Source organism: Natator depressus, chromosome 9, assembly GCF_965152275.1.
Source record: "Natator depressus isolate rNatDep1 chromosome 9, rNatDep2.hap1, whole genome shotgun sequence".
Lineage (NCBI taxonomy): Eukaryota > Metazoa > Chordata > Testudines > Cheloniidae > Natator > Natator depressus.
In genome coordinates, this window is record NC_134242.1 from 19,265,596 (window position 1) to 19,281,520 (window position 15,925).

Here is a 15,925-nt window from a genome sequence, read left to right on the forward strand (position 1 = left end):
TGTGTGAGATACAAGTAATCAATTATAATGAGATAAGGGAAATTTTTACTTTTTTTTTTTTTATGTTTTATGTTCTAAACATTCCTAATGACAGAAAAGATGAGTATATAGTATGTTATTCTCAGTGGCTTAGGTACTGTTTCCAGAACTCCTGAAAGCGAATGGCTTTTTCCAGTAAAATGTTTCATCATTCTTCAAATTATTAGCTGCATTTGCTAAAGTAAATGTTGCCATTGCTTTAATTAAGTCTAGCAATAGTATTGATTTTCCTTTATCATTAATAGCTTTAGGCCTGTAAGCATAACTAAACTAGAATTCTAATGTTTTATCAAGCAATAACTTTTGTAGGCCTGTCGCAGACCCAATAGTTCAATAATTTAGGGTGAAGTTGTGCAATCTTTCCACATGCTTGTGAGCGGCTGCTCACAGGAGTAGTCCCATTGGCCTCAGTGCATCTGCTTGTGCAAAGAAGTGGTCAGCCAGGCAATGAAGGGCTGCACCATCTAGTACTTAGTGCAGAATTTTAGATTCCTCTGAAAGTAAAAAATAGCTTTTTTTTCTGATCACACATGGCTCTAATGAAAAGAGTGGAAAGATTTCACTCTGTCATAGATACAGTTGTAACCTGTGTGGGCATTTTTCCAGTGCAGTATTTAGGAGGTGGGAAAATGGGAAAGAAACAAAGAGCAGGGAATGTCTGTACAGAGCTGATTGGCACTTTGCACTCTAGCAGAAGCAAGGGACAGTGCATGGCCATGCTGCTCTGTGAGCAAGACAGGACCCAGACTGCATCTCTGAGAGCTTGCTTCTCCCTCCCTACTGAGGAGACCATGCACCTGTGCTGGAGAAAGAGTAGCAGCGGAGCAGTGGCTCTTCCCCTCTTAGCAGGATTTAGCAAAGCAAGTAACCCATGCAGGGAAATAAGGAAGCTCCTTATGCCTCCTTACTCCGCAACAAAGGCATACAATCAAGGTGACAGTTAAGCCCATACTGAGCTACAGTTCTAAGTGCTGGAAGGCAATGACACTGAAGAGAGCTGGTGGCTACTATTTAATATCGCCTATAGAAATATGATAAAAGATTTAATAATTTTATGTCCTGAACAAACTGAATCAGATTATATATCAATTCACTAAACTCCACTCTGATATAAAAGCTGCATTTATAGAAGCGTTAGAGGTAAATGGGTGAATTGTTCAGGGTTCGCATATTGAGTGCCATGAGGTATAGGGAGCTCCAAAGCAGGAAAGTACCACAGTTTAAACACTGATGAATAAAGCCAGTGTACCTCAATCTAGCTTAACCTACTGTCATATGATGTGATATTTACAAGCACCCATAGTTTCATTCTTGAAGCACTGTGATGAATGTAAATACTAAACAAAAAGGGCCCCTGCATTTTGTTATGTATTAACATAAAAGATTGGAAATATTCAAAATAAAGGCGTACTCCAGTGTTGTCATATCATTTTCTAAAGGTATTCTCGATGGACTCATGTATTCAAAGACACTTTGCATGGATGCAGTGCAATCCTGGGGAAAACACTATGATGTTCACAGTCTATACGGCTATTCCATGACCCTATCTACTGATAAGTAAGAACTGCTTTCTAATAATTGTTACGTAAAGGTATACTAGGTGGCCTAAAGTTGCAAAAGTGATTAGTAATTTTTAGGTGCCCACCTTGAAACTCTTTAAAGGAGTCCGATTTTCAGAGATTGTTGAGCATCTGCCCTCTGGGAATCAGGTCCTTCTATGGTTGCTGAAACTGGGCATCCAACACTGAAGCACCAAAAATCACTAGCCTGTTATAAAATTTAGGACAACATGGCCAGTTTGCTTGTAGAATTGGTTAATGAAAGGAAGACCCTGCATTACTATTTAAAGTTCAACTCAAAAAAAAGTCTTAAAATTTGTGTTGCCTTTAAAAGTGCTAGTGAACTGCCAATTTTCAAAGTTGGTGTAATTTCAAGACTATTTCAATCAAGTTTATTTCAGTTTGAAGAACAAATAAAGCCATGGTTCTAGTCCTGACTAACACAGCCTAATGGACCATTATCCTGGTAGATAACTGTCTTCACCTCATTCCATTTTGCATCTAAAGTTTCCAGTAAGACACACATGTCCTGCATGACAGATTTAGAATTGTGGAGTGTTAGAATAGAGGAGCTCTCTCTCTGTGCTTTGTTCTCTGCTTCTCTAGGCAGTGTGGTTTAAAAAAATCATAAGTTTTCAACATTTTCCCTTGAAATTCCTACACTCAAACTGGTAACTAGTTAATGTGTTGGACCCTCAACTGATCTATATTGGTGCAGCTCCACTGAAGTAAAGCCAGTATATTCAAGTTGAGTATCTGGCCCAAAGTTTAGTGGGCTAAACAGTTTCAGAAAGACACCTTATTTGGAGTTAATATCAGAAGCTCAGCTAAAATATATCTGGCTAACTGGAAGTGAGACAACATCCCTGGGCCTTACTATTTTTATGAATTAATGAATTTTAATTAGCAATATGGAAAACAGATAATCTATCAGAGTTCAAATACACTTACCATGTGGTATTAATTCCAGTTTCATTTAATTTTCAGAGCTATACAAGCTGTTTTCCCTGGAAAAAGAAGCCTTACTATTTCTAGGTCTACTTTTGCTGGATCAGGAAAATACACAGGACATTGGCTCGGGGATAATGCTGCTACATGGAATGATCTGAGATGGGCGATAACAGGAATGCTGGAATTTAACCTCTTTGGGATACCTTATGTATGACATAGTTATTTGCGATAACCCTTCAAAGCAACAGATTAAGAATTAACAATGCAATCTTTTCATATAATTGCTTGTTATCTAATCAAAACCAATATAAATCATGACTTTATTCTTTAAAACATAAATAGTAATCTGCAGAAGTCCAGAATAAACAAACAAACAAACAACCCTCATCCGCCATGTACAGCTTTACACAAGTGGCTGGATTAATTATGGGGCTGTTGCTACTGATTTTTGCCCTCCTCTGAAGTATCAGGTATAGGCCACTCCCATAGCTGGGTTTCTGACTAGATGGACTTATGGTGTGATCTAGTATACTACTCCCTATGTTTCAAGCTATCTGTCACCCTTTATTATTGTTTCATCTTCAGTCATCAGCTCTATGAGCTGACATTATACAGTGTTTTGCCACTGCATTGGCAGTGGGATAGGATTGCTCATTTATAAATGAATGAAATGGCCAAATTCCATCTTCAGGATTTGCATTTCTGTGATTGTACTGCGCTGCCATCTTGTAGACTGCTTAATGTTATTTATTTATTTCTTAATCATGTATTTATGGTAACACCCACTGTGTGTTAATGTTTTCCAAACATTCACGAGTGGTGCTCCAAGGAGCTTGAGATCTAACGACAACAAGATGGAGGTTAGGAAGAAGGGGAATCATAATAGCCAATTTAGATACAAGTCAACTTCATTCACTGTAAACTGACCGATGTGACTACAGGTTGCACAGTAAAGCCCTATGTGTGCAGGTACAAAAATACTCCAATTATTGTATTTAACACCAAGCCACTCCTTTCCCCATCATGCCACTCTCTTCCCTTTTAATTTCCCTCTAGTCCCTTCTGATGCACCTTTCACACTGAAATAGGAAAAGGAAGGTGTTATTTTAAGATGGTGGACTAATTTCATAGGTGATGTGCAAGGTAGAGCCCTTTACACTTAGTTGGGCTCCATCAGAACTACTTGGAAAAATACTTCGTATTACTGCTACCAATGTGCAAAAGAATGTAAGGGTTCGTCTACATGGCCCTGCAGTGTGGACTACGGGGGTGTGAACTGCAGCGCACACTAAAATGTTTTGCTGTAAGTGCCCCGTGTAGACTGTGCGAGAACTAAAAAGTACCTAGTATGTGTTAACATGGTCCTGTTTGAAATGGGACTTAAGTTTTTTGATTACATTATAACATTTGGGGTATAAAATTAAAACAAGTTTAAAAGACACTTTGAAAAATATTACAGCATTTTTTTTAAAAGGAGATGTACCTGACATCCCACCTTCAAATAATAATCTTTGATAATGGCTGTGTGTTATTCAGAACAGAAGCCATTTGACAGCTTTGGGTCTGAGTAAGATCAGATCTGAAAGAAGAAAGATGTTAGGCAGAAATATGGTGAACACCTCTCTCAGGTTGGCTATTGTGACAATTAAGGATATGTTGATTATTCACTGGAAATTATTCCTTTCACTTTGCATCTCATCTTTGTAAGATTGGTAGTATGCCAATTAAAAATATGTATACAAGCATATGTGTAGAGATGTGGTATGCTGTATAATACATATAGGGTATATACAGCATTTTGACACATACACTATTTGTGTATAATTTTTTAGATTGGTGCAGATATTTGTGGCTTCTTTGATAATGTCACAGAAGAACTTTGCAGGCGATGGATGCAAGTTGGAGCATTTTATCCATTTTGCAGAAATCACAATGCTGAAAATTATGCGGTAGGTTACTAATACTCTTACAAAATTCCATAAAGCTATCATTACGTTACCAATTTCCTACTGCTGTTGTATCAATGAACTTACAAGTAGACTACGAACATTCCATATCTCCATTAGCACAACAGAACTGGAACAAATCCACTGTAATGTAATTGTTTCCATTGTCCTTAGTTAATATTTACTCAGTCATTGAAACAACTGCTGTCCTACTAGCATAGTGTAGGCATTCTGTCTCCTGCATTCTAATACTCTGTTCAATTCGGTTTTCTGGTCTAAGTGAGCGATATAGTTCACTGGATTGTAGTTTAAATTTTACATTCGTAGGCTGTCTTAACGAAATTCTAACTCTAAAAGATTCACCTCCATTGGAAATAATTGTCCGTACTGTGCCAAGTTCACCACTGGCAGCAGCAGCTGCAACTTCATTGTGTCACTGTTCATGTGGACTCCAATGGAGTTGCAGCTGCTTACAGTGGATTTGGCCTACAGTGTTCTCCAAAACATGTTTCCTTCTTCATGACAACAATAACAATCCAACCTCTATTTTCAGCCTCAGGATCCGGCTGTATTTGGGGCAGATTCTGTTTTGGTGAGATCATCAAAGAACTACTTGAACATTCGATACACTTTACTGCCCTACCTCTATACCCTTTTTTACAAAGCTCATACACAAGGAGACACGGTAGTGAGACCACTTCTTCATGAGTAAGTTCACTGATCAAAATATGCATAAACAGTATTTTTTGTTGGGAAGAGGGCATTCAGTGGGGCAGAGTTTGATGCTATTGTATACATCATATACACATAATGCAATAGCTTTTAAGAAAGATCAATCATAAATCATCTCTAGCTTCCTAAATTATTATCATTTGCTCTAACACCTGCTATGAACAGTATGACATGTCAGTGGTAAATAAGGAAATGGCTTTTTGGCTGTGCATTCTAGATGTTCCATTTCCTAGCTCTTAAATTCTTTAACAAACTATTTTTAAACTGGAAATATATGAAAAATATGATTATAAACTAAATAAGGAAACATGGGAATGTATTTCTGGCATTTTCTGATTTTCTTCATATGGAGATAAAAACAAGCTATAGTGTTATAAATTTCCAGTGATCACTGTTGCCATTCTTCTGTGCTGATTCTAGGCAATATAGTGTTACCTATGGCAATAAACAAACAAAATAAATACTGCTACTTTCTCCATCATTTAGGTTCTATTCAGATGAAGCAACATGGGCTATTGATCGACAATTCTTGTGGGGCCCTGGTCTTCTGATCACTCCTGTACTGGACCCAGTATGTTTGATTATATATTAAAATCTATCTTATTAACTCTTTGTTGAGCACTGACATTCATATTATTTAGGACTCAGTTTTGCCCCTAAACGTCACTGCATATCTCCAGTATTTGTAACAGCTAATATAATGGAGGGCACCCTATTGTCTTTACATTAGACCATTTGTCTGCTTGGATTCTTCCATCCTGCAAAGAATACATCTGACTTCTGGCTGTTCTCCTTGTAGCTAATAGCGGATCTCCAAAAAGATGTTTTAACCAGAGTGAATAGGTGTACTAACATACACATGTTGACCAGATAGTTTCATCAAGTAACCAGTGAACCATGACCTAGTGGAGTGAATGTAACTTATAGCTAAACTAATGCAGAAACACTTATGAATGTGACCATTCACAAGCAGGTAGATAAGGGGGACCAGGACATGATACAATTATTTGTCAAGCCATGTTTCTAAAATTCACAAGCAGCTTCTCTTCATCTCTTTGTAATTTCACTGGAGAACACCAAGATCATGGATTATTCCTGTTGCAGTGATGACCTTCATTAATTCAAAATTTCCCCTTTGGCCCTCAGTCTCACATAGGCAATCACATTTTTCAAGCTCTATCATAATACATTTGTTAAATGTACAAAACAAGGCATATCTGAAAAGAAATGTCTGGTACAAAGTAACACAAAAGGAGACTTTGGGGTAATTGTGAATATCAAATAAGACATCAGTTTGCAACATGATATGATATCAAAATGAGCCAGTGTGATTTTTGGGCTGCATACCCCACAGAGGTATCCTGTCATGGAGCAGTGATGTAACAGTTCCTTTATGGTTCTGATGTGACTTTGCTAGGATTATTGTATGCATTTATCGGTACCTCCATACTACTAACATTTTAACAAGTTGTTGGGATTCGGAGAAAAGGAACATTGATTAGGAGCTAGAGGACTGATTTATGAAGAAAAGTGAAAAGCAGGAACTGTGCATAGCTTGGCTAAACAACATTTAAAAGGAGCTATGATAATAGTCTACAAACATCTGACGGTGTAGATACGCCAGAAAAATAATTTAGTTTGGTACAAGGGGATATGACTAGGAGAAGTGGGATAAGAGAAAGGAAGAATTGAGGCTAAATATCAGGAAAAATTTCTGATATTGACAACTACTGGATTGTGGGATAATCTACAAGGAACGTGACAGAAGCCTCATTGCATGGCACCTTTAAAATGAGACCAGATAGATCAGTAATAAGCCTACTTTAGGGCATAAATCTTCATTGCATATGGATGAACAAGGACATTTTTTTCTATTCTAACTTCTCTGATACTGTGGAAAAAAAGTCTTATACGTTGATCAGACAATTAGAGAGAAAGGTCCTTCTTCATAAACAAAAAATCAGAACAAATATCATTGAAATTCTCTTGTCAGCTTGAAATTGTCACTTTGGAAATGCTGCTTTAGTTACTATTTGATTTATTTGTCTTCAAATATGAAAGATGTTTCTTTATTCTCATTTCAGGGTGTGGAAACAGTGACAGCATATATTCCTGATGCAGTATGGTATGACTATGAAACAGTAAGTAAATGCATATAATAATGCTGGGCTGAGTCCATGTCTGTGTATTGTTCTCAACATTGTCCTCTACGGATTGGGTTGTGATTGTTTAGATGTGGTAGAGGAGATAAACATGAAGGAAGCAGAAAGTTGAGAGAGAGAGAGAAGGGAGGAATGGAGGAGAAGATGGAAGAGAGATAATTAAGGGAAGGAGGCAGAATAGACAGAGAGAAAGGAGAAGAGAGAGCTCGTAACAAATATTAAGCAAGGTTTATGTTTCTTCTACATTCTATACAGTGCTCTGAACACCACCATCAGTAAATAAAAAGTAAAATATAATAATAATAATTGCAGTCTCTTCTGGGCATTCAAACACTGGCATGTTACCCTTATTTCTAAAGAAATTAAGTTAACCACTTCTGTGCCAATTCTTTTGCCTGTTGGCTGGAGGAAGAAGGTAAGGTTCTACCCTGTGCCTGACACAGGACAGTGTCTACTTTCAGCCTTCCAGGATGAATTGGCCTTCTTTTGTGTGTTGATCGTGCTGGAATCAAAAAGTAAACTTTTTTTGTTTGGTGTTGTAATCTAAGGTGATTTTCTGTGGTAGTAGGCAGACAGTGTCTGAATAGACATTTGTGTATTATAACTGGAGGAACCAGGAGAACTGGAATGGAAGCTCAGGATGTGAGAAACCATTCTCTGTAGTGAGTAATGTAAAATACCCATTTTCTCTTCCATTCCCATAAATTAGGGTAGAAGAGAAGTATGGAGAAAACAACAAGCACAGATGTATCTCCCAGCAGACAAACTAGGACTTCATCTGAGAGGAGGCTACATATTTCCTATTCAGCAGCCAGCTAATACAACATTGTACAGGTACGTTTTATGGCTGAGCCCTGTGATCACACTGCTCTGTAATGTGATTTCAGGAGTGGGCTCCGAATTGTCAGATTTCAAACCATTGGGTGTATCATATGGGAACGTCTGAAGTCCATTGCATCCTACGCTCTTTACTCAAGCTAAAGTCCCACTGTAGCCAGAGGTACAGGATCAGTACTTCAGTGGTATTTGGATCAGGTCCTGAAGCTCTACAGTCAAACATATGGCCCAGTTTGCTTGTCAGTTTGCACACACAGGGTTAAATTTTAGCTTTGTCACAAGTCATGAGTAAGTATCAACACATAGTTGAGCTGCCCGAGGAACAGACTAGAAACCAGACTAAGACAGAGACTCTCAATCTGGTCTCTAGGTCCCCCTTTGCTCCAGAGAAGTGGGGGTAAGTAGTCTTCACCAATTTGTCCCACTCCCTGCTAGCCCATATGTGTGATTAGCAGCACTGTGGAGAATACTGTCGTCCATCTCTACTACTGATGAAAGGGAAGATCCCTTGTTGCCCTGTCTGAATATGAAGGATGAGTTGCTCAGACTGATTATTGCCTGTGGGACAAAGTGCGGATGTTAGACTAAATTCCTTTCTCAGTGTATATGTGGAATAACTGATTGATACCCACGTAATTAAGAGGAAAAAATGGCCTGTGCTATTGAGTTTAGTGTTTAAACTTTGAGATTGGTAATAGCTGAAAGCATTGACATACTTTCATGATTAATGAAATAATATGATTACTGGTCAATCACATGTTAATTTTGTGTAACGATTTTTAGTTCTGCCACACATTTTCATCCATTTCCATGAAAATGAAAGGCAATTTATCGAGGTGAAAAGTAGTTTAGAGAAAATCTGTTCTGTTGTGAAATTATTAAAATCTCTCAGCCAAAAAATGGTGAAAGGAAATCTGTAAAATTTTGTAAACACAAAACCTCAGTTTTTAACATGAATCTTTTGGAAATGAAAATTGGTAGCATCAATATTTTTTCAAGATGTATCAGTATAAACAATGTCTAGATATCTTTTATACTCTTCAGAGAAAGTCTTTCATTTTACAGCCGCAAGAATCCGATGGGACTCATAATTGCATTAGATGACAAGGAACAAGCAGCTGGAGATTTATTCTGGGATGATGGAGAATCTAGAGGTAGGCACATTAGATACCCGTAACATTTGAAGTATTAGTATATTTGAAAATAATGATCTTAATCTTTTCATTGGTTTCATGGATCAAGTATTTTATATTAAGCAAATTAGTGGTATAACTTGGAAATTATAAATGTTACAACCAGGGGGCCCAGTCCTGCAAATTCTTACTCATCTGAATAGTTCAGTGGGACATTAGTGAGGCTTTGGATATGCAACCTCAAGTGGAGGAAATGTAATGTTCTGTTCACAATGAAGGTGCTGAAAGGCTTGTTACAATTGTTGTTTGTTTGTTAATATTAAAAAAGGTTTATATTAACCTTGAAAAAATCCAAAATTGTATACCACATTGCTGAGATATTTTTATTACACTAAGAGGTGAATTCTACTCTCAGATGATCTGTTGTAAATCCAGATTAACTCCAGTGGATGCAAAGCTAGCTCGGGTACGTCTACACATGCTGCAGTCACGCATCTGAATTACTGTGAACATACCCTTGGATATGGGGCTAAATACAGAAAGTGATAAAGTTGAGTGCTCAAAGTGAGGCATCTAAATCCATCTTTGATTGAAAATGGCCTCATTTTCAGATGTACTGAGCACCCAGTGAAGCTGATATTTTGCCCTGTATACTGAACTTTATGCTTTTGCTGTCATGAACAAACAAATATTTCATCACTGATAATGTTAATAAGCCTTAACGCCGTCTAGGGTTGTTGCTGTATTGTTGTTGTAGTGCTTGTAGCCACTGATCAGAGCTGAGGGTCCAGCTGCTCCGGATACTGTGAACACACACAACAAAAAGTAGGAGGCTCTAAGTGCACCTAAGTAGCAGGATTTTGTTTAATAAATTGAATCAAAATAATAATTTTTATATGTTTTCATTTCTATCAAATGGCCAACTCAGCCAAATAAAATATCTGAGTTTTATCCCTTTAAAATACCATAATGAGTCATGATAATGTTGAGATTAAAGCTAATTTGGAAAATAAAAGGAGTTTGGAATTTGAATTATAAAATAACTGGCTGTGATTTCCAGAGGCGCCTAAGGAGTTATGCACCCAAATTCCATTGAAATTTAATAGGATCTGGGCACGTTAATCCTTTCTTTGACAATCCCAGCCTTTGTCCTTTTTATTGTACTTTTGTTACACAAACCGGCAAGCAGTTTAAACATTTATTCCAAAATGACTTCCTGAAGACCTTTTATTGCACGCTCAGGCTTTTATTAAAAAAAGATTTAAGGACGTGATAGTTTTTATTGTTTGTTTGTAACCTGTTGTAGCACCTTATATATGTATAAAAAAGCTAAGGCTGTGGTTTATGGCATATGCCCATTAAAACTAATGTATTTCAAGAATACCTGGTTTTCAGGAAGTTCTGACCTTACATTTTTAATCCAACAGCCTCGTGCTATCCATAGAGAGAAGGGAATAGCAAAAGCATTTGAGTATGATTTAGCCATGCTGGATAAATTTAAGAAGGAATTTTACGAGAAGTGTCTCAACAGTAAGGACTTATGCGTAATGGAGATGGTCAAAGCACCACCATGGTGGTCAAGAATAGATTACACTATGTCATTCCACTTATGTTTAATCTGTAGTCCTGCAAAATATGGCCCTGATCCTGCAAACACTTGTGCATTTGCGTGTTTTTATACACAATTCTCACTGAGTGAAATGGAACTTCTCTTGTACATAAATGTTTTCAGGGCTAAGATCTAAAGGTGGTGGGAAGGTTATATAGGATTACTCGTGTTAACTATTCTGATTTCTGTCTCTGATTTTCTGTCAGGTCCTGACTGTCTAGTACTGAAATTCATTCTAACCTCTATGTTCAGATAGTATATATCTTTTGATGTGTAAAACTGTTGAATATATCATCCTTGACCTCTATAAATGTGCTCAAGTTTGAGAACTCAGAGAAAATTTAAATGTAGTCTCCCTAATAAACCATCTTCAGAAAGATTCTGGGATTCTGCTACTGTTCCCCTGCCACCAACTCACCTGGTCACACATCAGTTTTTAATTGAGAGGGAGATGGGAGCGGTGCCCAAATGGTCCACACTAACCCTAAACTTCTCACTGAGTGGCAGACCTAATTGTGAGGAAAGACCAGAAGGTGCTGCCCATCTGATTCTCCCGTTGTGGGACACTTGGCTGGCTACATCATCCTAACTTCTCTCTCAGCCCCAATTCAACAGTACTGCCATCGTCTTAGGAGGTCTGCCTTCCTTCATATACTTGAGCTGTGAAGGGCTCGGATTCTCTTCTGGGTTTCACTGCTGTCCCTTTCAAGTATAAAGTGCCCAGTCTACAATTCCCTACTATCACATTGTACTCTGTAAATATTAGCTCAGAATATTGAGTCTCTGTGTCCTGATATTGAAGAACTGGGGTAGTAAGGGGAAGTTATTTCACTATCTCAAGTAGGAGGGCACCACGCTAGCTGGATGCCAAAAAGTGGGGTTGCTTGTGCTCAGAAGGATTATTGTATGATGATTTTGCTTTATATTGTTGAAAGTGTTTTTTAAAGATCTATGCAATCATAGATACGTATCCTACTTATAGAATCCAGCTCTTATTGTTTTGACTCTACCAATCCTGAGTCATGCAAAACCTTTCAAACTGTCCATGCTCTTTTCAGTCTCATGAAACTCTGGGCTGCCTTAAAGAAAAAGCATTGTGATTTGGCTGATAATCGCTGCAATAAATATCGGATGCCCCTGGGCAGTTGCTGATATTTCTACAGAGGGAACATGTTCATTTTCAAGATCTAAAATAACTCAGATTTTATTGTACTAATATTGAGAAACAAAATTATATGAACTGTTATGAGTTTTTGATCATTTTCTAAAACAAGTCTTCCTAAAAGCTTATGAGTAGCAATCTTCCTTAGAAATTGTTCACAATTTACTAGCAACCACAACCTTCTTCATGTCTGTCTTTTTTTTTTTAAATCCAACACTGAAGTGTTTAGTAGTCAACTCTTATATTTGCTGCCAGTGAGGTATTTTATTCCCTGTTTCATAACTACATTATGTAGAGTATAAGTATAATAGATAAACTCTTTGGATAATTGTTCAAAATATTTCAAGGAGTTAGCTTTGAAATATGTGTATACGGTTAAAAGAAAGTGTATACAATCCTTCTGGCTAGTAGCATTTTACTTACAATGCAGATGACTATCAAGTTTAGGCTCTCTTTATGCCAATTGCATGGCAAAGAACAATGCTCAAATAATGTTATTACTTTTGCAAAGTCAGACACTCAAAAGTTAGGGAATATCAGCACTGAGATGGCGAGTACACACACACACACACACACACACACACACACACACGCTACACACTGCACCAGCTGCACATGCTGGTTTTTTCCCACAGGACCTTTGCCTTATTTATATCCCGATTTGGTGAAGCACTTAACCACTTACAATTAAGCATTGTCTTTAAGCATGCTTTGCCTTAGAGCATAAGGACTTTGTAGTCAATGTTTCCACAGGTTTGCCTTTACAACAGCTTTTTCTGTAATCATTCTTTAACATTCTGCTCTTTAAAAGGAATAGAAAAAGAGCATGCGTTTAAACCAGGTCAATATCCCCATAATGTAGGATCAGTTACATGAACATCAGGGTGTGCAAAAGAGTTTAGTAAATCTTCATTTGTCCCTCATTGGAAGCTATGCAAGACAGGAATTATGTCTTTATATCAGTTTGCACAGCACCAAGCACAGTTGTGTCCCTATCTTGATTCAGGCCTCTGGGTGTTACTATAATAATAATTTAGCAGTCTATTGGTTTCTAATTGTGACAGAATCCTATGCTCAACTTGTCAGTAATGCTGGGTAATTTCTGCACTGTGCTTAGAAAATGTTCATTTCTCTCTCAATATTTTAGATACAGTGGAAACTAAAAACTACGTTCATTACCAGTTTTCAGTTACCAATGTAAGTAATTTTTCATAATGTTATTTTCATTGTGTTCATTTTAATCCGTAATGTTTTCAGTTAATCAGAGCATCATGTTTCATTGTTTGTTCATTCGTTCTTTTACTAACTTTTAGATATCATAAAAACACCCATATTTCCTGATAGATAATAAAATTGACATACAACTATTTATCAAGTAGTAGAACATGATTGCCTTCAGCTCTCAACATACCAATGGGAGTTTTGCCTGAGTAAGGGAGGAGATGCAGTTCTATTAAAAATGTAGTCGTGGGCTCTATAAAATGTATTTTAATTTATTTCTGCATAATTTTTTGGGGGGGGTTAGACTCTAGATGGATATTCTGTCAGTAGAAATAAATGTAACTATCCCACATGTATTTGCTAACAAATAATACTTTTATTAGGACAGCAAGTCTATGATTTCTTACACATTAAAAAGAGTCATAAAGTCTGCACGTAAGGCTGAATGTGTCCATTCTGTGAGGATGAAGAACTAGGGTAGGGAAGGAATGTTGCATCTACTGCATCATTCACTCCTTCCTTTGACCCCACAGAAGCCCCTTCATGCGTTCTCCATTGGACTTGGGTCTTTTAAGGGAGTGGTGGGGCCAGGATCAGAACTACTGTGTACAGCATTGTCCCCCTCAATCCATGGGGATTCCAAACCTAGATAATTCTGATTGGGTAAGAATTAATTCAGGTGGTGTTCCTTTCTCTACTGTGCTGAAATTCATGCAGGGGAACAGCTGGTGGAGAGGAAATTCACAGGAAGCATAGGAGTGGAACCGTGAATACCTTCATAGATCTGATTATCATTTTTCTTTTCCTTATTCTTAATCTAAAGTATTTTCCCTACATCAGTGGTGTATAGTGAAGCCAATGAGCTGGCATTTTAGAGGTGTCAATTTTTAATTTTTATTATAAGGAGTGAATGTCAGCAGTTTAATTAGGCTGTCAGTACATAGATAGTTGATAGTCTCTTTTGTCTTTTCTAGATTTAAACAAGAATTTTTAGCAGCTATTTAATGGTTGCATTCAGTTCACTCAAAAAGAGAGTGAATAAAGTTAAAAAAATCCTAATTGTCTCACATAATAAGTCTTTATTATTATTATACCATGACACTGACGTGTATAGAATTTAACAGTATCCTTTCCTGGTGACTGAGTGGTTCTGGGGACAGGTAATAGGATGTAGAGCCTTTTACTAGTGTGTCATCTGTTTGATACTAGCACAGCTCCGTTGTGACTGAAAGCTACTGACTGATGGGAATGTGATAGTGTAAATGTCTTAATGTTGATTAAGTGACATGAGTGGAAAAAGAGTGCACTAGGGGTGATTTTTTATGGTGTGAACTAAGTGGTCGCCTTGTTTGCATTCTTAGCGGAGAGGCCAAGGACCTGATTTGTGCAGAGAATAAATTATGTAACTGGTTCCTTCAGGTCATAGCTGAGATGCACTTGTTGGATACTGTGGGGAAAATTTCTCTGTTACTTGTGATGCACCTGTTCTGGGAATCACTGCATAACCACAGGCTTATGTTCAGGGCTATCAGTCTTCCATAGCCCTGAATCCACACACAAGCATTGCTGTTTTTGCATAAGTAATCAAAAGTTTATTAGTAATTAATATCACTTATTTAATAATCATTTACTGTTTGTGCTTACAAAGACATTGTAATCAAGGGCATATTTCCTGCTCTGATTGAAAGTCAATAAAGAGAGGTTAATTCATTGCATAAAGCTGCCATGTATCAATTCAATCAATAATGGAGAACATCTAGTTTTAACAAACAAATAACTGACATTTTATTAAACAGGTAAATTGCTAAGAAAATATAGTTCCCTGTTCAAGAATGCACCAACTATCTTCATTTCCCTAGTACATTTGTGCTGCAGACCATAAACTAGGGGTGAAATCCTGGTCTCACTGAAGGTAATGAGAGTTCTGCCCTTGACTTCAATGAGACCAGGGTTTTTCCCTACATAGGCAGGGTAAATACATTTGAATCAGAAATGCTCTCCTCCTCTCCACCGTATGCTTTCCCAAAGCGAGTGTGGAGCTTGAAGTAAATGGAGCTATGTGGGAATCTGGTCCTTTAAAGTTTAATCATTTTTTTTAAATAAACAAAGAATAGAGAACCTCTGTTTTATTGATGGCTTTTCCCTCCCTTCTGAACTCAGACAGCTGGCTATACTCTGGATCTGATATGTGGGTTAGGATTGAAGCTGAGAGGGTTGGGTATTATAGCCAAAGATGGACAGATCATGGTGAGGTTGGAGATGCTGAGATTTATAGTGCATTTCAACCTTCACAAGAATGACTTTTCTGAGTGTATTTATGATTTTATGGTTGCAATGACAGCCAAAGTGCTATCCTGGTGGTTGTTCCACAGCCACCTAGATGATGATGAAGCCACTAGATCTAGTGTTTGTTTTCAATTCAGTGATTCAGTCAGTGGAAGCTGAAAGCACTCGGCACCTGACAGAAGACACTGACATCTCTGAATTGGGTACCTGCTGTGACTGAATAGGGTTCAATACTGTTGTATCAAAGTAAATAGGATATAAGGCAAGAGTGCCACCTCAACACTTCAG

General features: G+C 37.5%; 1 protein-coding gene across 1 annotated transcript in view; it reads left to right on the forward strand.

Moving 5' to 3' along the window:
- The window catches only part of SI (sucrase-isomaltase), a 174,788-nt gene that overhangs the window by 37,895 nt on the left and 120,968 nt on the right, over positions 1–15,925 (forward strand). The window contains exons 15-23 of the mRNA XM_074963634.1: positions 1,479–1,596; positions 2,586–2,757; positions 4,382–4,498; positions 5,049–5,203; positions 5,714–5,798; positions 7,312–7,368; positions 8,099–8,223; positions 9,292–9,380; positions 13,278–13,327. Of these exons, the coding sequence (XP_074819735.1) occupies positions 1,479–1,596; positions 2,586–2,757; positions 4,382–4,498; positions 5,049–5,203; positions 5,714–5,798; positions 7,312–7,368; positions 8,099–8,223; positions 9,292–9,380; positions 13,278–13,327 (968 nt within the window). The remainder of the gene's footprint in view (positions 1–1,478; positions 1,597–2,585; positions 2,758–4,381; positions 4,499–5,048; positions 5,204–5,713; positions 5,799–7,311; positions 7,369–8,098; positions 8,224–9,291; positions 9,381–13,277; positions 13,328–15,925) is intronic.